General features: G+C 48.7%; 1 protein-coding gene across 3 annotated transcripts in view; it reads right to left on the bottom strand.

Annotated features, from left to right (window-relative positions):
• The window catches only part of LHFPL2 (LHFPL tetraspan subfamily member 2), a 132,454-nt gene that overhangs the window by 21,326 nt on the left and 89,168 nt on the right, over nt 1-21,960 (bottom strand). Inside the window, exons 1-2 of one of the 3 annotated variants that reach the window (XM_023750467.1) lie at nt 3,224-3,424; nt 1,685-2,314 (exon numbers count right to left, since the gene is read on the bottom strand). In XM_023750467.1, the coding sequence (XP_023606235.1) occupies nt 1,685-2,111 (427 nt within the window). In that variant the 5' untranslated portion in view covers nt 2,112-2,314; nt 3,224-3,424. Of the gene's footprint in view, nt 1-1,684; nt 2,315-2,501; nt 3,011-3,223; nt 3,425-21,960 lie in introns of those variants that run through there. The other 2 variants (XM_014451420.2, XM_014451416.2) reach the window with 2 other exon arrangements.

Raw genomic sequence — 21,960 nt, 5'->3', positions numbered from 1 at the left:
CCCATTTCACCTGCATACCAGCATATTGATAAAGCTCACTGTAAATGCATGGAAAATTGCCTCTCTGGTCAACCAGAACTCTTCAATAGGACTAATAAATTGTGTGCTGGCTTCCTGTCATTTGCATGTTCACACTGACTTCCTAAAAGCTTTCAGAATACTTCTCAACAAAAGTTTGAAGATATACACATGAATATAAACACAAATCCTTGAGGCCCTGTGTGTCTGAAGGGAATAAAGATAAACTTCAAATTTCAGAAGTGAATAAAAAAGAGGACAAAGTTTCTTCTTCCTCTAACCAAAGCTGAAATCAAAAGTCTAAGATAAAAAGAAAATCTAAGGTAAAGTCATATTTTCCAAACTCCCTATTTTTCAGAAGAGGAATGCCAGGATACAGAGAGGTGGTACATTTATCTCTGGGCCCATTACCCCCTACACACACATACTCCCCACTTAAGATTTGAAGAAGGAAAACATTTATCTTATCAGCTGTTTTTTGGGGAAAAAAACCCGTGTTTGATCTGTTTACTTGGAAGCCAGCCTGCTGAGCTCAAGAGTTTGCTATCAGGCAGACCAGAGTGAATTCATTTAGGCTGTTTCTTTCCAGGCCCAGACACCAGGCCCAGCGCTTATCCTCACTGTCAAGGAGTTCTGTGCACACACTTTAGAATTTGCTGAGGGATGAGTCATTGTGCCCTTCAGTTAGGGTTGTAGGTGGATTGCTGTTTCTCCTGTTAGAGCTCAGAACAATAAGCAGCTTGGTTATGATTGTTGAAATGTTCATTTCTTTTCTGAAAAAGCAAGAGTCTATCCCTCTGCTTCCTTGAGGATGTCTTCACTCTGCCTCGCATGTGCGCGTATTTCTGCCATCTAGACCAAGTCCCTTGAGCCCAGACAAACTGACTCCCTCCCTCTTGGCTCAGGATCCACCTTTCAAAGCCACGTGGCAAAGTCCATGAAAGAGCCGTTGGCCTTGGAAGTTTCTTGCAGTTCACAGCCTCCCCTCTCTAGCACTGTAAGGAGCTCATACTTTTCTCTCCACCAATTTCTAACCAGCTCATCAGTGAAAAATCCCCAGAAAGTGGAAGTTAGTTTATATTTTCTGATCTGCACGGAACATTCTCCAGGCTCCAGGAGACAGACAATTTAAACCAGCACATGAAACTCAGAGCAGCTAGCTGATACCAACTCCTTCCCAGCTTGCTGCTTCCCCTACCAAAGCTGAAATCATGGGGTTGGGCTGACTGGTGGCAACCAGCTCCCAGCTCCCCTCCCTGAATGGACTCCCCACACTCACATTCCTCCTCAGCATAGAGTGCTTGCTGCAGGTGGGACCTAACTCCTCAGTGGATGCACTATGTAGAAAACATGCTTTTAATTTAATGGGAAAAGCAGAGTCACAGTAGTTTCTTCAACAAAATCCAACAACTTAGAACCCGAGGAAACAGCAATGAACAGGAACATGAGAGCAGAGAACAGACACTTCCTCCAAAGAGGGGAGTAAAACGGGGAGAGGGGAGTGACCAAGGCAGCGCGCCCACGGTGCTGAGGACAGACTTTTGCAAAATCAACCTGACCAGACAGAAGAGGGTCTTCAAAACGCGCAGTAAGTGAGTAAGCAAGTGTGTGCGCCCTGCACAGAGCCCCTCCTGCTCCCAGGCCCCCTCCCTCCTCGCACGCTTACCTGCAATTCCTTGCAACAGCCCGCAAACGTTGAAAATACTTTTCTTCATGATGCTCTGCACACACATGGTGAAGACAGACACCAGGGCCACCATGCAGAGGATGAAGATGCCCGCGGCTAAGAAGATGGCAGTGGCCTGCCAGAAGCCGCTGGCGATCTCCCCGAAGTTCTCAGCGTAGGGCCCGCACAGCGTCTCTCGCGGGACGTGCTGCACCCCGGGGTTGCGGATGCAGCGGGCGTAGATGCCCAGGGTCGGGTGGTGGGGCTCCGAGAGGCCGCCCTGCTCCTCCAGATCCGTGCCGCCGCGGGTCTTGGCTTTCCCAATCAGCCAGTCTGCGCTCATGAAGGCGATGAGCTCTGCAAACGCCACCACAATACTCAGGAGGGTCCAGAGCATCGAGCGACAGGTGACAATGACATGACACATATTGCTGTTCAAGGCGGAAAGAGGCAGGAGTCCACGGAGTTAATAATAAAAAGCCGGTGGAGAAGGAGGCTCGGGCGGCCTCAGCAGGAAGTCGCTGCTGGGGGGACTCACTCCCACAGCCCAGGGTTCCTTTCTCCGGGATCCTGGCGCCGGTCCTGGGCTGTCATGCTGCCATGTCCGGGCTCCGAGCTCAGCAGCCTCACCTAAGGGAGAAGAGTAGGAGGCGGTCAGCAGCGCCAGGCCCCGCCCCTGCAGCGGCAAACTTGCCGGTCCCCAAACCCCAGTGTGAGCGCTGGCTGCGCCGCCCGACTCCCTGCGCTGCTGACCTTCCCGCAGTCTTCCACTCCCACCCCCCACCCTCCACAGCCACCACCCAGGTCCCCACAGAACCTGTGGAGCGGGTCCAGTCCCCAGCCAGCACGCGGCCCTTCTGCTGAGTTTGTGGTCTTTGTTTCCTTCCCAAACTCTCCGAACTGACTGGTGGTTACCCTTATCTCCAGGCAGCGTGACAAAGGCAAGAGGCCCTGCCAGCCCCTCCACCCGCCCCAGGGGCGCCCGCTCCATCATCTTTTTAGAAAAAGTCAAACAGCACAGGGATCCAGACAGATCTAGACATACTGGCAGTGAACCATCAACAGGCGGGCTTGCGCTTTTAAAAGTTCACAGGTCTCTTTGCCTGCTGTCTTGGTACTAGAGCAGCTAAGTTTGAAAAACTTGCACCAAAAGTTTTTGCTTAACAGCAGAGAGCAGCAACACCTAATTTTATTGCCTGGGAATCAAATTACCAACAGAGACATAAGAGTATTTGCTTCATGGGTAAAAGAGAATAAAAGGAAACAATGCCATAAAAAAAATAACACATTGCTACACAAACTGCTTTTTCAACCATTTCTCAGAGGGTCATTTTTAGATAAAATAAACTACACTAATTAAAATGCAAGAAAAAAAGAAACTCAAGAGTTCATGACTTAGTCACTTGGAGAAATTATTTAAAAATGACTATTGACTAAGTGTCTTTCCCACTGAGTGGATTTGTTGACAACAGAAACTTGCCTGTAAAGAATGAACTGTCCCGATTCATCACATGGGCCTCTGCCTGAGCGTCCACTCACCCCAGGTCTGGAACTCAGCATGCCCATTGTTTCTGATCTCACAAGGACTCATTCTCTTCCCAAGGACAAATGGCTTCATTACCAGAGGGCTTTGCTCTAACAGCTCAGCCCCCCCTTCAGAGGAGCCTGAACCCTGACAGGGGCCACAGTGCTCATTGGCAGCCCCGTTTTCTGCCCCTTCTCCAAGGTCAGGAAGCACTGCACAGCTCACATCTGACATCTGGGTGCATGGCTCTGTTCTGAACGATTAGATCTTATTAACCCAGGTCATGTCAACTGCATAAGAACTACAAAGCCCCATGGCATGTTGGCAGCTGGTAGGGCAGGGAGTGAGGGAAGATGGAGGAAGTGGGGAAATAGGACAGCCCAGTGCCAAAGTTTCTGCATCATGCCAGCTGACGTCTGGTGAGGGGTGACTACTTATCTCACAAAGCACAAACGCATTTGAAAGTCCTCACCCATTGTAGTTTTGCAACGTACTATTTTAGGAAATTAGCGAAATACTAGAAACATAGGCACTTAATTGTAAGTGTGTGTGTAATGAGGCTGTTCTGGGTCGTGTGTTCAACTGCAAGAGTTTCAGAATCCACCAGGTCTGGGTTCCCAACCCAGTAGCACCACTGACTGATCATGCTCTGCTTCCTCATCTGCCAGATGGGGACAATAAGAGTACCCTGCCTCACGAACTTGTGAGGAGTAAACAAGAACCTGTTCAAGCACCTTGCTCAGTGCATGGCATAGTAAGTGCTCAATAAATACCAACTCCTTTCCCTCAGGAGCTTTTCCCCTAACGTGGATGACACTGGTCAGACAACAATTTAACTGAAGGAGCTGCTCAGTAGATAACAGAAACTTGGCCATTGCACACAGAGAACGATTAAGCACAAGCTATTTAGAGATGAATGAGGTCACTGTGTCTAAGCTTCCCTGGTGGGCTTTCAGGGTGGGTACTGGTCTGACTTTCTGTTTCCCCACTGCCTACTCCAGCTGCGAAATTCCACTGTGGAAAATCAATTAGCACCAGGCCAGAAGTATAACCTACTCCTACTCACTCATTCTCGAGTCCCCATCCCCAAATATCACCAAATAGAAATGCCTTTGAAGAAAACTTAATACAACAGAGCCTTGGAGACTGTTCATAATGAACTGGCCATTCTGGATGAGAACAAGAAAACAGGTCCCGACTCCCCAGAGTCCCCTCCACCCTCATGAACACTTGGAGCCAACAGGTGGGAGCCCAGCCTGTTAGGAGAAAATGAGGCTTCTACAGAGTCTTCCAATTTGATTAGAAAACCAATTTACTGTTATGCCAGCCGATCTCCATCCCTGCCCCTCTTCTGTTTAATGGCAATTGCTCAGTGAATATAAACCTCTACATATTTGTCCTCTGGCAGAACCTCGGGACTCTGCTACTTCTTAGGTGATGCGGATGCTAATTAATATGCCAAGTGTCCACTGTCTTGGCCAGCGAGCTCTGCTTAAAGTCAGGAATACAATTAGTTTGCGACTTCTGAAGAGAAAGGATGTGAAACTTCAGAAGGGAAGATGGCACTCCCGGGCTTAGCAAAATGGTCCATGCCAAACCCAAGGCAAGGTTATTTAGGGACCCGTGTGCTTAGTGTAGGCTAGATAGTTCCCTGTCCTTTTGTGCTAAAACAATCCACTACACCAAATTCTTATATCCATGCCTGAGTGGCTGGGGTGAGGCCTTTATTCTTCTTTGTTTGTTCTCCCCAGCTAGTTTGCTAATTACTGCTATGACAGAAATAGCCAGGATAGCAAGGCTGACAAAAACGGAACATCCAAGAAAAGTCCTCAGGTTGCAGGAACAAGGGAAAACCTGGAAACAGCACAGGAAGGGCTCCAGAGTGGTCTGTGTTCTGGAACGTGTCCCACTCTGGCTGTGCCCCTCGTGCAGGGATGCCTGCTGACACAGCATCTGCATCAAAGGGGAAGTAGATCCTTGTTAACCACAGGGATTCGGGCACAGAAAGTCTGAGCATGCAATCCACTGCTGCTCAGTGCACTTCCTGCTTCTTCAAAACTCACTTAGTAAAACCAGGCCCTCACTGACATTCCCTATAAAAGTCTTCTATCCATGGGCTACCCAATCCATTCCCCTCCAGGGTACCTGACTTTACTATCACATCACTGATGGTTAAGGGTAATTGGACGCCCTTTGACGTTCAGAAAATGATGCTATGCTTGTCCTAACGATCCGCTGAGTAAAGCCTCTTGGCAAGTAATAGAGAAAAACACCAAACAAATGAGAATTCTGCAGAAACCTGGAGTAGTGGAGGAGTTGATAAATGGTTGGTCCGTGCGGTCGATTATACCTGTGTTCTCCTCAGAGCCCTGATAGTTACCGAGGGGGAAGGTGCTGTGCAGAGCCAGACCCCCTCAGTAATGCGCATCATGGGATCCTATCTCTGGCAGCTTCGCTGTCAGTGAGAAGGGAAGAAAGTGTGTGTGAGGAGAGCCCCCAGTGCCACCTGGCTAGGAGGCTCCCTAAAGAAACCAGGAGCCAGGCTCCCTTCCCCTGGAAAGGCAGAGGCAACCTGAATGCACTGCAATCAAAGCTGCACCAGAAACCACACTGTCCACATTGCAGCTGCAACACAGACATAAGCTAAAAAGAACAATGAACACCCAGACTAGTGTTAGCATTTTGCCACGCTTGCTCCGTCACTATGGTATACACACTCACACCAGCACTCACACACAGACATTTCTGTCACTGTGGTATACACACTCACCAGCACTCACACACAGACATTTCTGTCACTGTGGTATACACACTCACCAGCACTCACACACAGACATTTCTGGACTGTTTGAAAATGAGTTTCAGATGTCTTGACACTTCACCTCCAAGTACTTTAGCATACACCTCCTAAAAATAAGGACATTTTCCTACGTAACCACAATAAAATTAACACGCCCAAGAAAACTAACAATAACTCCTTATATTCAAAGCATAGTCCACAGTCAAATTTCTCTACCCTGCCCCATTTTAATAGCTGTTTTCTTAAAACCATGACTCAATCAAAGCTCATGTACTGCATTTAGTTATGTGTCTTTAGTTCCTTTTGGTCAAAAATAGTCCTTCCAACACTAATCTATCCCTCTCTGCCCAGGTTCCTCAGATACTGACCTTTTTGAAGCTACCAGGCCAGCTGTCTTATGGAATACCCAACAGTCTGGATTTGTCTATTTCCTCACACGGCCATTTAAAATTGCTCTCTATCCTGTTTTATAGAAACTGGAGGTTAAATCTAAAGGCTAGTTTAGATTCAGCTTCAATATTTCGGGGAGAATCCTTGGCAGGTGATGCTGTATAATTCCTAGTGTGTCATATCTGGGAGGAAAATGACGGGCTACACTTCCGAATCAGAGTAACTTTACGAATGCATACACATACGTGCGTGTGTATCTCGCTGTCTGTCTGTCTAGAGAGAACATGCACAGGTCCTCTCTGGTCCTAAAGAATCCGAATTGTTGTGAGGAAGTGGTTAGAAGGCGGACCTGGGCAGGATTCTGTTTTGAAGGCTCCTTGGGTGGATTCTGATGCCTCGGTTGAGAAGCCCTGTCCTGAGAGATGCCATCCCAGAAGCTGAAGAATTCTTTTTCCACATGACTTTCATTCCTAAGACAGGTTTGCTGTGTTTCTTGGAGATGGAACCACATTTTCTATGTAACTTATAAAAACACAGAGAGATCTGCAGATCGAGGGAGGGAGCTACAACTTCCAAGCGGCCGCCCTTCCAGGAGGGCACAGCTTGTCATGATGAGGAAAGATTTGTGTGACCATAAGGAAGGGCCATCCTTCCTCTAACTGCAGAGCCTTCCTTTAAAAGAGGAACAACCTGGGCCCAGCTGGTGTGGCTCAATGGTTCGACCTTTGAACCAAGAGGTCATGGTTCGATTCCTGATCAGGGCATATGACCAGGTTGTGGGCTCAATCCCCAGTGTAGGGTGTGCAGGAGGCAGCCGATCAGTGATTCTTTCTCATCATTGATGTTTCTATCTCTCTCTCCCTCTCCCTTCCTCTCTGAAATCAAGAAAAATATATTTAAAAATAAATAAATAAATGAAAATAAAAAGGACCAACCTGGGCTGCCAACGCTTCTCCTGTCTTGCTCTCTGCCCTCCACTCAGCCATGTGGAGGGGGCATTCGGCAGTGGACCAAGCCATGCTGGGAAAGGGCACTGAGCTGTGTGAGGTGGGGTGGCGGTGTTTTAAGAGCTGTGTAAACAGGCCTGGGATAAAATCTCCACTTTGCCACTAAACAGCTGTGTGTCCTTTATATTTCACCTCTGCCAGCCTCAGTTTCCTCACCTGTAAAATAAGGCTAACAGCATCTTCCTCACGAGACTACCATGAGGATCAAGAGAGAAAGTGTATGTAAAATCATCAGCAAGGCTTCCAATTCATTGTGCTCGACATATCTTAACTATCATCAATCATTATCCATGATTAGCTTGAAGTATTTGTGGTTCAGTGAGTACTCAAAAATGTTAACGCCTATTATTTTTTTAATGGAGAATTTTTTTCTTTATTGAGAAACTGAAGACTGAAGACTTGGGTACATCAAATAAAACCTATTTCGGGGGGCGGGGAGGGGGAAGGAATCAAAATCCACAATGGGGAGTTAACACTGTGTGGACCATAGCAGAACCCAGAGACTATATTCTTTAAATTGAAAAATCCTAGGTGTTTCATAATTGACCTTTTGTTACAAAATGACCTATTAGATTTGCAGTTTGTGGTATTTTTTTTAATATATTTTATTGATTTTTCACAGAGAGGAAGGGAGAGGGATAGAGAGTCAGAAACATCGGTGAGAGAGAAAATATCGATCAGCTGCCTCCCGCATGCCCCCCACTGGGGATGTGCCCACAGCCAAGGTACATGCCCTTGACCAGAATCGAACCTGGGACCCTTGAGTCTGCAGGCTGACGCTCTATCCACTGAGCCAAACCGGTCAGGGCGAGTTTGTGGTTCTTGGTGTTGAGGTCCATAGGACAAGCTAGGAAGTCTTCAAACCTTGAGCTGAATTCCATGAGGGGTAATTTGGCTTTTGAATCATTTTGTCCCTGCCTAAGAGGTAGCGGCAGCAACAGCGCCCACCTTCTGGGCAGCTTCTTGCTTGGCATGATGAGCCTGTAGACCCGCCACAGCTTCATCCACCCGGAGCGGAGAGACTCGGGGACTCCAGCGCGTGCAGTGCTCAGAGTTGTCGACCTCTAGACGCTTCCCGTAGTCTCTCCAGCCAGGTTCGCATGCATGGTTTGGATGAGTGGAAACAAACGGTCTCCCAGCACCTGCTTCTGTTCCTGGCGGGGGTGCTGCGGCCAGCATGGAGGCGGTCAGGGGCTCCTGCCCTGCACACGGACTGCAGGCTGGGTGCCTGCAGAGGGGGGATGGCCTTGTCTGCAGCCTCTTGGGTCTCAAAGTGAACAAAGGCATAACCCTTAGAGCCGTTCCCATCACACAGCACCTGGCAGGGCAGGATGTTTCCAAAAGCAGGAAAGTATCCTCACGTGCCTTGTTATCTACCGACGTATCCAGGTTCTTGATGAAGACGGTTCCCACACCAGCTTTTCTCAGAGGGCCCCCTCTGAGACCACATGGTGCGGATTGGCTTTCCCCTCATTACATCCAAGCTCATAGTCTCCAAGGCCCCCTCAGCCTCAGCCGGCTGCTGGAAACTGACCTAGGCATAGCCCAGGGGCCGGTGATCATATCACGGCAGACCCGCATGGACAGTGCAGCCCGCAGGGCCATGCCCTTCACACGGCCTGGCCTCGGTGACGTCCGCGTGCAGGTCACCCACGCACAGGGAGGCCGTGGGGTAGCTGCTGGCAGCAGCGTCCATCTCCCTGCCCCACCACCCCAAGCCCCGCCAGGACTTTTTACAGGGACCACACAGGACAAAAGGGGCTCTTCCCGGAGCAGGGCCGCGCAGCTGGCTCACAGGTGGCAGAGCTGGCGCGGCTCGGAAGCAGGAGGCACCCAGGAGACCGCAGGGCCACAGACAAGAGGCTCTCAAAAACATCATGGCCCTCCCTGGGAGTTTGTAACTTTCAGCTGTCCTGGTCTGAAGCTCCAAATTTCCAAAATAAGTTTATTGGGGCCTTCCCTCCAAATTACAAAAATTCCTAAAGAGCCAACAAAATGGTGCCCACGCAGCCTCTGGGATACAGGTTTCTCTTTAAATATAGGCCTCGGGCTCCTGGCAGTTAAAGGGTTTAAGGTTACACCCTCCAAGGAAGAGGGATGCAAAATATTTGTAGGTGTTGGCCGGGAGGGGAGGCGGGGAGCACGTGGACACGGCAGCTCACCACCCACAGGACCCACAGACGGGACTCCCAGGTGTGGTGGGCAGGCCTGAGGCTGCAAAGGTGACTTCCCGGAGGAGGATTCGCTTTTTCTTTAAAATCTTTTTTTTTTTTTTTAAAGAAAGAAAGTGTTTTCAGTTTTGTTTTTAATCTTTTTCTCTCTTTTTCTTCAGGCTACTGAGCCCAAAAATCGGCAGAGGCCGTGGCGACCCCGGACGGAGAGACAACTCCTCTTATTAATGATAACTTTGCTACACGGACCCATGTGGTCCAGACCATCAGTACACTTTGAAGAAGAACGTATGTTGCTCCTCCCTCACTGGCAGTTTCTTGGCCGATGCCTGTTCTCGTTCTCATGATCTCCATCTCCTTGGACATCATGTGTCTTCTGGGGGCCTGGATAGGAGAAGTACGCGCTCTCACTTCCCCACGATGGAGAGCCTCTAGAGTGCCGCTGCTTCCAGTGTGGTCCCGGACCACCCGCCTCCTCCGGGGCCTAGGCCACCTGCTCAAAAAACCAAGTATACTTGGGCCCCCTCCCACACACACTGAATCAAACTTTCTGGAGGTGTTGCCAGAAACTGCATTTTTTACAAGCCCCCAGGAGAGTCCCAGCAGCTACATCTCAGCATCAGGAGGAAGGAAGCCTCAGGAGCCCTGAGGTGGGCCTGGCTTGGTGCGGGGGAGGGAGAGACTGAAGAGAAGAGGCAGGGAAATGTGGCCCAGCCCGTCAGGACAGAGCCAACCACCTGTCCTCAGCACAGCTCTCCAGCCACACAAGTCACAGGGACCAGCGATTGTGCAGGGGAACCAGCTGTCCCCCTGGCTCATGTGTTGTCCCATAATCCTCTCAGGGCATGAAGGGGCTGCCCACACATTCAGGACCTCCTCTTTTCGAGCACAAAAGAAGCTTTGGAGCTATAGGGACAGGGCTGAGATGCACTGGTTAGCACATTTCCTGACTTTAGGGAAAAAAAATACAGCGACCAAAGGAGGTTTTAGAAACTCTCACCGGTCCTGGCCACCCCCTACAATACACGCTATGGAAAAGCACACATTTTGACTATTCAAGAAGAGGGTCCTAATGCACTAATAACTAATAATTATATTGTTCTCTGAGTTACCGGCCCAACATGCTCAACACTTCCTGTTTATTGCCAACATCCATCCCATGGCCTCGATAGTTCCCTTTCCTCCAGACACTCCTGGGAAAACTCACGCTGTGGTTCTCAACCGGGGGCAGTTTTGCCTCTGCTCCCCTCGCAGGGGGCATCTGGCAAAGTCTGAAGACATCTTTGGTTGCCACACCTGGGGGGTAGGAGGGGATGGGGCTACTGGTATCTAGTGGGAGAGGCCGAGGTTGCTACCTACCACCCCGCAGGGCACAGCCCGCCCCCAGGAAAAAGCGGGGTCCGCAGTCAAGTGAGAACCCTGCTCTGGCAGCTTCCAGCCGAGAGCAGTTTTTATATTTGTAGGTGCAACTTAAAACAGATTTCTAAAACCTTTACATTTTAAAAAGGTATATTCTAAAGAGTCAAGTCACACAGTCTCATCTGGATGGACATTCACAGTATTTACTAAATTAAGCAAACCTTCTGTTGTTTTTCTGAAAAATTTTAAGGTCTGTGCCAATCTGTGTGTCCAGGCTGGCAGGCTGGCGGGATGCAGGATCTGACTTGTCAGAGGGGACAGACCTTGACCGGCTTCTGGGTCCCACCAGCTTCTCCCAGTCACAGACCAAAGTTAGCTTTTGTTCCCTGTAATCTCTATTCTGCAAAATGGCAAAATCCCCACCCCTACCCCAGTTATTAAGACTGGGAGTGCATTTGCTGTTAACATTCTTCATCTCCATTCCACCTGAAGGTCTTGAACTTGCCTCAGAAAACACCAAGGTTGGCCACACGGCCTTGACGTCTCTTGAACTCCCATCCCCTCGAGTTGGCCTGGGCCACTCAAACTGTCAAGAGCTTACCACGTAGGCTGCTTGATTTCAGGCATTCTGGTGATTCCCTCACCCCAGCGGGGCTCCCCTCCCCTCCACGCTTCTCTCTCCCTTGCACCTCTCAGCGATTTCTGCGGCTGTGTGGCTTCTCGGGGCAGAAAGGTCCTAATTCTTCAAACCACCTGAACTAGCCTCTTTCATTTCTCGGCCCGGAGCTCCCAGTGAGCTCCTGCTCATTGTCAAGTTTTTTAATCACTGGCCCAGGCCAGTCACATTTCCTTCCAGGTGCCCATTCCGACTCCTCCTTATCCAGTCAATCACGCTCTGAGCACCTTTTCTTTTCGAGAGGGGTCATTTTTACATTTCCGTCCTGAGGCATCGGCAGCCAGAGAGCAGGTCCGTCCACCTGTCTGGTCCTAATTTCTAAAAACTAACCTTTCCCTTCTACAAATGTCATCTAAAAGTCATTAGGAGGCTAGTCTACCTTTATGTGCCCTGCTGCTTCATTAGACCGGAGAGACCGAAAATCCAACTCTCCAGGTAGGTGCTAAAGTTTGATTTGACTCAAATCCTATAAGCCAGGGGCGATATGCCAAGGCCCTGTACATACTGTGGGGTCAAAAGGTTTTATCGTTTATTTAGATGGAATAAGAACTTGAAGAGTTGCCTTCTAATGCCACTGTTTTATATACTTTTAAACAAAATGTATTTTTCACATTCATAATGAATTCTGTGATATCAGGCAAAATGTACATCTTAAAGTGAGCCTCTTTAGTCTTTTCAGGATTAGTAAGAAAGTACAGAGTTTTAATAGAGAAAAGTATCAAAGACTGGAAAACAAAGAACTTATACATAAAAATCAAGATACACATTAATGCCCTCTGTTTAAGTGGCTCCACTCTGAGCATAAACAACCCGTGGGAGATGGGCTTCCAGCCCGTCTAAGAGGACAGCTGGGCAGCCTCTCCCAGGGCTGGGAGCACCACGGTCGTTCTCACAGCAACTGCAGGCCTCCCAGGCCCTCTGTGCAGAGGCAGAAAGAATAACTGCTTGTTCGCAAGATCAGTGCCACCAGGTTCCTTTCCAACAGCTTAAGAGCCCAAACATGATAAATGGAGAGGATTATGCCACCTGTTATTTGACTCTCTCACAAATCCATAAAACACCCGAAAACCCAAGAATCAACTAGAACCAGAGGCCCTTCCGTACTGGAAGCTTCTGGAAAAGCCCTTGTGGAAGACGGGGTTATTATTTCAAATACTCTCCGTGCCTCCTCCTCAGAGGTTACATTTCCCAGCCCATTGACGTCAGGCCTGACCACGGGCCCTGCTTCAGCCAATCTGCCACTTCTGAGCAGACGCGTCCGGAGCTGGTGCTTTGCTGTCCAGCTCTCTTCCCTCTCCCATGAGATCAGAAAAACCCCAGACAGAGCCCTCTCCTCGGCCTGGGGCCTGACAACACGAAGCAGAGGCACCGCGGACCCTGATGCACAGACACGCAGGGTGGGCGAGAAACCAACGCTCTGCGGCCAGTGCTGAGATTTCAGGGTCACAGCACGACCCACCTCTTCTGAGGGCTCGGCTCCTGGCAGAGTCCGAGCACCTGCCTACCCATCCTGCCTCTCTTTGGTATCAGGTTAAATTCAACTTCACCATCCCCTACCACGTACATGGCACAGAGCTTTTTGAAAGCAAACAGTAATAAACATCATCTCGTGACACACATTACAGCCTGGCAACTATCTCAGAAGCATGTGCCATATAGTCACTGCTGCAATAAAGGCTTTGCTCTCCTAATATATTTACTTTAGGGTTAATGGGTGGAAGCGCTGGGAAGTAAGGAAACCCCCGTTGAGTCAACGAGATCATCAGAAGTGACTGCGAGAGGCAGCTCGAAGAATCACTTCCCACGCCAGGCTGCCCTGAGGCCTCTTACCACACAGCCGACTCACTTGGAGCTGCCCCTGCTTTCCTCCCTCTGCTTCTGTTTCTTCCATCCCATGGTGGCCCCAGCCACCTCCTGCAGCCACCGGTTAGGACTGCTACTCGGAAGTCTGCTCCTAACAAGCACAGGAAGATCTGAGCTTTGTCTGAAGGAGAAGCCTCAAATGGCAGCTCCGAGGGACACTTCTAGGACCAGGGGGGACCAGGGGTTGCCACAGAGCAAAGGTGCAGGGTGCCCACAGGGCGTCTCCAACACGGGCCAGGCCAGGACTTCCCAAACAATGGAGACCACCAGGCTAGAGTGAGGGTCTCAACTAGCAGAGGGGCAGGAGATCATGGAGGAGAACGGGAGGATGACAGGCCTGGGTCTCTGGCTACCGAACGGGAGGTAATGGCAGCTGGGACATAGACCAAGCAAAGCAGAGAGCATGAGACGCTGCGCCAATGCCTCTGGCACAAGGCGGAAGCAGGGAGTCGCAGGTGCGCCATCCGCCATGACCACACTTTAAATTTTTTCACCTAGTGTCCACCATGAGAATCAGAATATTCCTTCTAGAAATAAGGCCATTTCAGAGTGGAAGGAGGAGAACATACATTAGGGTGAAAACTGGTGGATTCCTGGGAGACTCTCATCAGCTCATGAGTGTGCCTGCCATGTTAAAACTGAAATTTGTTATTTTTATTTTTCAATTACAATTGACATTCGACATTATTTTATATTAGTTTTAGGTGAATAGCATAGTGATTAGACATTTACATGATTTTATGAAGTGATGCCCCTGGTAAGTCTAGTACCCACCTGACACCACACATAATTATGACAATATTATTTACTATAGCTCCTGTGCTGTACTTTACATCCCGTGACTATTTTCTAACTACCAATTTGTACATTTTCATCCCTTCACCTTTTTCTCCCCGCCCTCCTCCCCCCAACCTCGCTCCCATCTGGCAAACATCAGTGTGTTCTCTGTATCTATGAGTCTGTTTCTGTTTTTGTTTGTTTGTGTTGCTCTTTAGATGCCACAAAACTGAAGTTGTTTTTAGTTAGGTATTGACTCCTTTTGAACCAAGTTCTTTAAAAACAAACAAACACAGCAATAAAGTGTCACTTTATAAACTCAATAATTAGTACAAACCAAAAATGTTAATCTGGAAGTAGCCACAGGTACTTTAAAAATGGCAGAGAAGCTTTTCTTTCCCTGCCCCTCCTCTGGCCCTGAAAACCAGAACCATTAATGCTACCGACAGAAGGAATCAGGAGTGGTTCATGTGAAAACTGCTCCTCGGTGCCAAGGTTCCGAGCAACCGTTCAGGAGGTGATGTGTACACAGCAGAAACCTCATCCCAGAGTGGCCCAGGGGACAGGCCAGTGAAACTCCAGCCCAAGAACTCCCTGGAGGGCATAGGGCAGGAGCAGCCCACAGAGCGGCCTTCGCCCAGGGTCCCATTAAAACAAGCACATCACAAAGCTCCCAGCAGCCACAGGTTTGCTTGCCAAGCTTTCAGGGGAGTGAAGCATTTCTAGTTACTCACTACGGATATGAACTGGGCCTAATAACATAAGCAACCCAGACCCTTAAAAACCAAGAGCCTAACTGGGTATCTGCCCAGGGATCAAGGCAATGCTAGTCATTGCTCACCACCTTAAAAAACACCTACATTCTCACTGAGGTCACTTCTGTTTCTAACCAGTACTGCTAAGCAGTAGTGGAATTAAGGGTTTTAAAACGATTTAAAGTAAAAGGGCAAAGTCTAGTGTAGACTATGTTCATATTTATAAAAGCATCACTGAAAAGTTCAGTCTCACTGGGTTTCTTGTTGTTTTTTGTTTTGATGCTGGCTTTTACAACCTGCAGGCCTATGGCCTGAACCGGCCTGTGCTGTGTCCACAGTACACACTGCCTGACAGCGAGCTTAGAGAAGGATCTGAAAACAGCCTGAGTATTTACACATCAAACACACATGCAATAAAGAACAAAATGTACAACGTACATGTGTGCAAACATGACTCTTTATAACTTAATTTATGTAAAGGAGATTTCCCCTCTCTAGTGCCTTCTCATATTTAAACCCATGAAATACGGTGTGATCAGGACTGCATGCAGACACATACACACACACATAACTGTCAATTTTTAAACATCTAAAAAATCAGCAAGACAGACTTGTCCAATGAAACTACACTCAGTTCATTAAACACTGTCCATCTCAGTGATTTCATAGCCAGAGATCAAGTTACCCGGTAGTTTCAAACTCTCCCTAACTAGAATGCCAAACTAAAAACGGCAGGCAGGCTTAAACTTTCCTCATCTGTTAACTAGAGGAATTCCCCAGATATTTATTATTCAAACTGTGTTTTGCAAACAGATGCTTACGTGTCATTACCAAAACAACACGCTCTTCGAGGAAAAGCAAGTTCATTGTACAGTTGCCAGTAGCTTCAGGTACTTGTAGATACGGAACATTGTACAGTTGCCAGTAGCTTCAGGTACTTGCAGATACGGGACAATCTGTAAATGCAGACAACAGTCTTGGCCTGCGTTGCTGAACTGGCCTAATGACTCAGGAATGTTCCAGGCAGCAGGAGGAGGTCCAATGAGCCTAGATGAATCAGTGCAGACTCAGAGTTCAAGGCAGTCAGAGAAACCCTGTTCTGGAAATCTGAGCCCTGGTACTTGTTCATAAACTCCACTATTCTCTTTCTGGAAACAGGGACTCACTGTTAACAGCTTTAACAATAGTGAGGCATAGTAAATAGAGATATAGTTCAACTGGATGTCTCACAGGAAGAGAGTTATGTATCAGAAGACCAAGCCACTAAAAAACGAAAGAGAAATCCCTGGGAAGGCTGGGAGAGAACGGCTTTCGGTTCACTTCCTTAAGAAGAGACAGCCCTAACTCCCCCTTCCCCAGCCCAACTGTCAGGGCTGCTAACCATGTGGGTGAAGAGGAAGCCTCCCCGTGCCAAGCACCCCAGATGCCACAGTGGGCTCCTGCCACCATCCTCCCGGCATGCGCCAGGCCAGAGTGGATGACTCACTAGAACCCGCATGGCTCGGTAACCGACAGGTGCCAGGCAGAAGAGCCCGGGGGATGAATGAAGGAGAAAACACAGACCGTGTTTTGGTTGGGTGATAAACAGGAACATGCCCGGAGTGCTGACACCGTTCTCTGAACTACCAGAGTCATTACAGCACACGACTTCCCACAGTCCTGCTCCCCACGGGCCTCGGGAGAGAACACCCACAGGTGGAAGGGAAAGTCCCTGCATCCCAAGTGCCAAGCTCTCCCATGACAATTCTGGGTCCCAGCATGAAATATGGGCCAGGCAATGTTTGAGGGAAGGTCTCACCCCCAGGTTACGGGTGAGCTCAACAGCCACCCTTCTCAAGGCTGCTACCAACCCCGCTGCTCCACCCTTGCAGACCAGTGAGCTCATCCAGAAAGGCAGCATCGGGAGTGGTTCAGCCTGGAGCCAGACTGTCTGGATTTGAATCCTGGCTTGAATCCTCGGGCACCTTTGCACCTCAGTTCCCGTTTGTCAAGTGGGGTGCTAATGGTGCCGACCACATAGGCTTGTTGTGAAGATCAATTAAATAAAATAATAACAAGTTTAGAACAGCGTTTGGCACATGACAAGTATCCCATTCACGTAGCCTACTCTTCCCGGAACAGGCTCCGGCCTCTCGCCCCCCAACCCCACATCAACACGGCCACCTGAGGTCACCCTCCGGCACTGCCATTTAGGACTTCCTGTTCGGGGCCACCTGGCATGTGGGCAATTAGCCTCACCTTCACATACCAATTTCCCCTGGAAAAGGAGTCCTGTGGCAGAAAGCATACAAAATGGAGCCAGACCTACTTCAGTGCTATCACCCTGCCAGACCCTTAACCAGCTCAAGCCTTTGGACAATGAACTTCCCTGAAGTGGGAGTGATCAAAGTATCTACCTCACAGGGTGTGACAGGATTACAAAACCCATGCATGTAAAGCAAGGTATAAAGGTAAGTACTCGATAGGTGGTGGGAATCAATACTATAATCATCATAGTGGTTAACATTTATGTTTCTGTTCTTGAAGGTCTGTTTGTCTCCACACGGCCACACATACAAAATCACCTTCTAATATTATTAACTCACTATAGTCTGAAGTTTGTCAAATGGCAAAGTCATATGGGGGGGGGGGGACACCAGATAGGAGGAAGGGGGAAATGTGGTTTCTGCTCTCGGCTCTCAACTAACTGGGGTGTGAGCATGCACAGCCCCCTAACTACTCTGGCTTCAGTGTCTCAAGTACAGAGTGAGAGGGGAGGCTCTGCCGATCACCACCGTCACTTTGGGCTCCCAAAGTCAGTCATTTCAAGCACATGACCACCTTCACCACTTTCTCCCAGACCAGCGGCTCCCCTGGAGCAGGTGGCTCTCTAAGACCCACGCCTCTGCTGGATGGGAGACAGGGACCCCCTTAGATTATGACGAATGCCAAGTGCAGAGGCAGAAGGGTCTTACCTGACCACAGAGCAAGTAAACCAGGGGCTGGGGCATACCCGTGGGCACTGCACAGGGCCATGACCAAAGGGCCTGGGCTAGACTGGCTCCTCCTCGCACCTTTATTCCTGAGGTGGAGAACCCACCTCTAGCCCTTCACTCCCAGTTCCCGAGTGTCTCCAAGTCTTGGAAACACAGCAGAGCAGTTCCACTCCAGTCTTGTAACAGTTGGAAATGAGGCCTCCCCTGTCCTCAGCATCGGAGATGGCGCCAGCTCAGAATCCATCTCAGTTCTGAAAATCCACACTCCTAAACGGGTCTTTCCTTTCTTAGGGTGCTTTTGCTCCCTGTTCTGGAGAAGTAAAATGCTTGATCATGAAGAATTTCATATCCATATGCCAGAGGACATGGTAGGGTACAGAGTTTCAATCACTCTTTAATAAAGGGTGCCAACTGATGAACAAAAGCATCTCAGTGGGAGTTTCTCCAGCGGGAGAAGCTGAACACAGAGAACCCATTTTAAGTGCTTTGGTTTCAGGCAGGAGTCAAAAGTCACACCCCTTTTATTTCAAAACATAAACCGTATGAAACTGTCCCATAAAATTAGTATTTGCTGCTGTTATTCTCTGTTCCGTGGTGAGTTATGAAAGTGCAATTCTCTCATCAGTTATAAATGGCCCCAGAAGGCTGAGTTGCATCTATCCAGGGGCACTTATTTCTGATGAGTATTCTTATTAACGACCTAATAAAATGTCTCATTTTGTTATGATCAACCAAATGATTCAAACGATGTTTAAAAATTTAACACCTCAACCCAATAGCCTGCTAATGAATCTGCTGGGCTGACATTAATTTAAAGTGATTTTCAATTTTACATGGCATTATCAGTGAGATCATGGATAGACTTTTTTCTAAAACTTTTTTTTTTTAAATCAAATTTGGTCCTGCCCAGCCGGCATGGCTAAGTGGTTGAGCATGGACCTATGAACCAGGAGGTCATGGTTTAATTCCCAGTCAGGGCACATTCCCGGCTTCTGGGCTTGATCCCCAGTAGAGAGCGTGCAGGAGACAGCCAATCAATGTTTCTCATCATTGATGTTTCTATCTCTCTTTCTGTCTCCCTTCCTTTTTGAAATCAATAAAAATATACTTAAAAAAATTTTGGCCCCAATGCTATCAAAGGCAATGTTTTACCAAGGTTCAGTAAAATTGATTTGATTATAATGATAAGCACAGTTAGCAGAGGCCAGCGATGAGAGGTTCTGGCAAGACAAATTATTTGGCGGTCAACCACACACATCCCAAATTAGTAGGCAGGCTGCAGGCACGGACTGTGAGAACAAAGCTATGTCAACAGCAAGAATACTCACAAATAAGTCCAGTTTCACTCCTAACTTCCTGACGTTTGTCCCAAACTGCCCTTTGGTGGAGGTGGCTATTCATAAAAGCAAGGGCTAAACCCCACTGAGCCTTTGTCATGTGGGCAGGAACCAAAGTGCAGACTTGGAAGGCTGGCTATGTGTAGGTGGGAAACCAGTTGTGTGTGTGTGTGTGTGTGTGTGTGTGTGTGCGCGCGCGCGCACACGCGCGTGTAGGAACACCTCCCTCCCCCCAAAAGAAAACAAGGGCCCAGAGGCTTAAAAGGACAGAAGCAATGGATTTCTGAGATAATGGGTGAAACTGTACCAATTCTGCAAAAATAGCTCTTATTTTTCCCAGGACCCAGAATATGTGATTTCTTGATTTTTCCTTTGTTTTGTCTTGTCAAACTGCACCCTTCTTTGAAAGTAATGCTCATTAAATAGCTGCTACAACTAAAGCACTTAAAAAAGAGTCTGGCATGGCCAGCCTCCCCAGCTGGAGAATTCCTATAGACATGCATTTGTTGAGCCTTATTTGCCATAGTGAGCAGCACAGCCAACTTCAGCTGGACTAAGCACTGAGGTTCTAAAGAGGAGAGGCCAGGCAGGTGCCTGTAGGAGCCAGCGCCATGTTCAAGATCTGACTGTCCAGGGTGTGTAGAGCAATATGCTGGGGGGTGGGGTGGCGAGGGCAGGCGGAGACACAAAGATACTCTTACTTCCTCAAGAAACTGTCACTGAAGTTGGAATCAGGAAGCTCAGATACTGAGGCCACCGAGGAGCATGACTAGCCACAGAAATGGGCATGCTGAGTGGAGGGGGGCAGCATGGGAGGGGGAGAATCTTGAGAAAACTGTAAGGTTTTATCAGGAATATAATAACTGTGAAGTAAATCAACAGTTAGTTCATTCATATGAGAGAGCTGCAGTGGGGATGGGGGTGGGAAGATTGGAGTTTTTCTGCTTCTGTTGGATAGCCCCAGGATGGTCGCACAAAAACCCTTCTTACAAGACGGCTAACGGGCTGGGTCATGCTGGCATTGCTTGTTTTCTGAGCCAAAGTGAAGGGGCAGATAACACTCAGGGGTGTGTGTGTGTGTGTGTGTGTGTGTGTCTGTGAGTAGAAATGATATCTGAAAGGGTGAAGCAAATTTAATCCAGGCATATCTGCTAGCTAGTTATTACGAATTTAAATAGAAGAATGAAAATTAACCTTATGTTCTAACTCCTAGTACCTATTCAAATTTAGTTTTTAAATTACAGGATTATTGTGAACTTTTAAAAATGATTTCAAGGAACTAGGGTGACTTTTAAGTGACTCTGGGTTTCTGGTCCAAATTCTATGAAGAAAAATTCCTCGGCGACACTGCATTTAAGAGACAAACGCGCTCCGTTTGCCATCAAGTGCACTCGGTGCGGAGGCCTGGGGGCCCTGGCAGGGCTGTTTGCCCCCCGTGACTTCCGTCCTGGAGCTCAGTCTCCTCTGGTCCTAAGACTGCGGTGAGTGCCAGTTGTTATCATTTAAAGTGGTAATCTGCATTTGATAGAATAAATATGTATTAATCTGGCTCAGGAAAAAGCGAATGACCACACTCAGGGAAGAGCCTGGGAATATAAAGTGTGATCCCCAAAAGAAATTCGCAACTCTTTTTGCAACCTGTCCCTTCCCACTAAATTCTCTCTCAGGTCCTGACCACGTGGGACCTTCTCAGAGAGGAAGGTGCTCCAATGGCCGTGGCTGAGAAAACAACAAGCATTTCATCGTGTAAGACATTTGATGCTATGAGAACCCTAATTTCCTCAACGGAAAGAAAGCAAAGCTGAAGCGGCCTGGCTGGCAGTGGCCATTCCTCAGAAACCCCCAGCCAAATCCTGAAATCAAGCGGTGGACTGATCTCATTTCTGCCTCTAGACAGAGTGAAAGACAGGCCACATTCACATACCACCAACAGGAACTTCTGACGTCCATTCACGAGCCTGGTTCTGAGTTGGCGCTGGGATAGCAAGTGACCATCCTCAAAAGGGTCATGGGCTCGTGGGGTGACGGACAGGGCAGTAGGTGGGCACAGCACAGAGCGGCCCTGGCCATGGCAACAGTTCTGTCTGGAGTGAGAGAAGGCCGCCAGGAACAGTCCCGAGTGCCTGCCCGGCTCGGATCAGTGTCGCCCCTGAACACACTGAGGAACACATGTCCTCAGAGGGGCTGGATCGGTGTGTCCAAAACATAATGATGAGGGGCCCCTACAATATTTTCAGCATAAAAGTGACGAAGTCAGACTTGCATTTTAGACAGTCGCCTGTGGGATACCTGCAAGGGTTAGGCAAGTACCAGGAGGGAGTAGACCTCCCTGGGTAACTGTGTCTGCTGCACAAGCACCTTGCACACACAGAGGCGTGCACAGGCTCTGCAGGGAGCTGTCTGAAAGCGGGCAGCTGAGCCCCCGATCCTGGGGACTGCTGCCGGGGGTGTGGAAGGGGGGGCGCACCTGGAGGGTCAGGAAGGCCAGTCAGGACGACCTTGCAGTGAACCAGGTGAGAAAGGGGAAGGCCCAGACAAGCCACGTGGAGGGGCCGTGGTTAAGAACCGTGCAGGGGAGACAAGAGGACTCAGCGGCTACAGGCTCCATAGGTCAAGAATGACACAGTCTCGAACAAACACT

The sequence above is a fragment of the Myotis lucifugus genome, unplaced genomic scaffold (genome assembly GCF_000147115.1).
Source record: "Myotis lucifugus unplaced genomic scaffold, Myoluc2.0 scaffold_0, whole genome shotgun sequence".
Classification (NCBI taxonomy): domain Eukaryota; kingdom Metazoa; phylum Chordata; class Mammalia; order Chiroptera; family Vespertilionidae; genus Myotis; species Myotis lucifugus.
The sequence above is the reverse complement of the archived record's forward strand: the minus strand, read 5'-3'. Positions and strand labels throughout refer to the sequence as shown.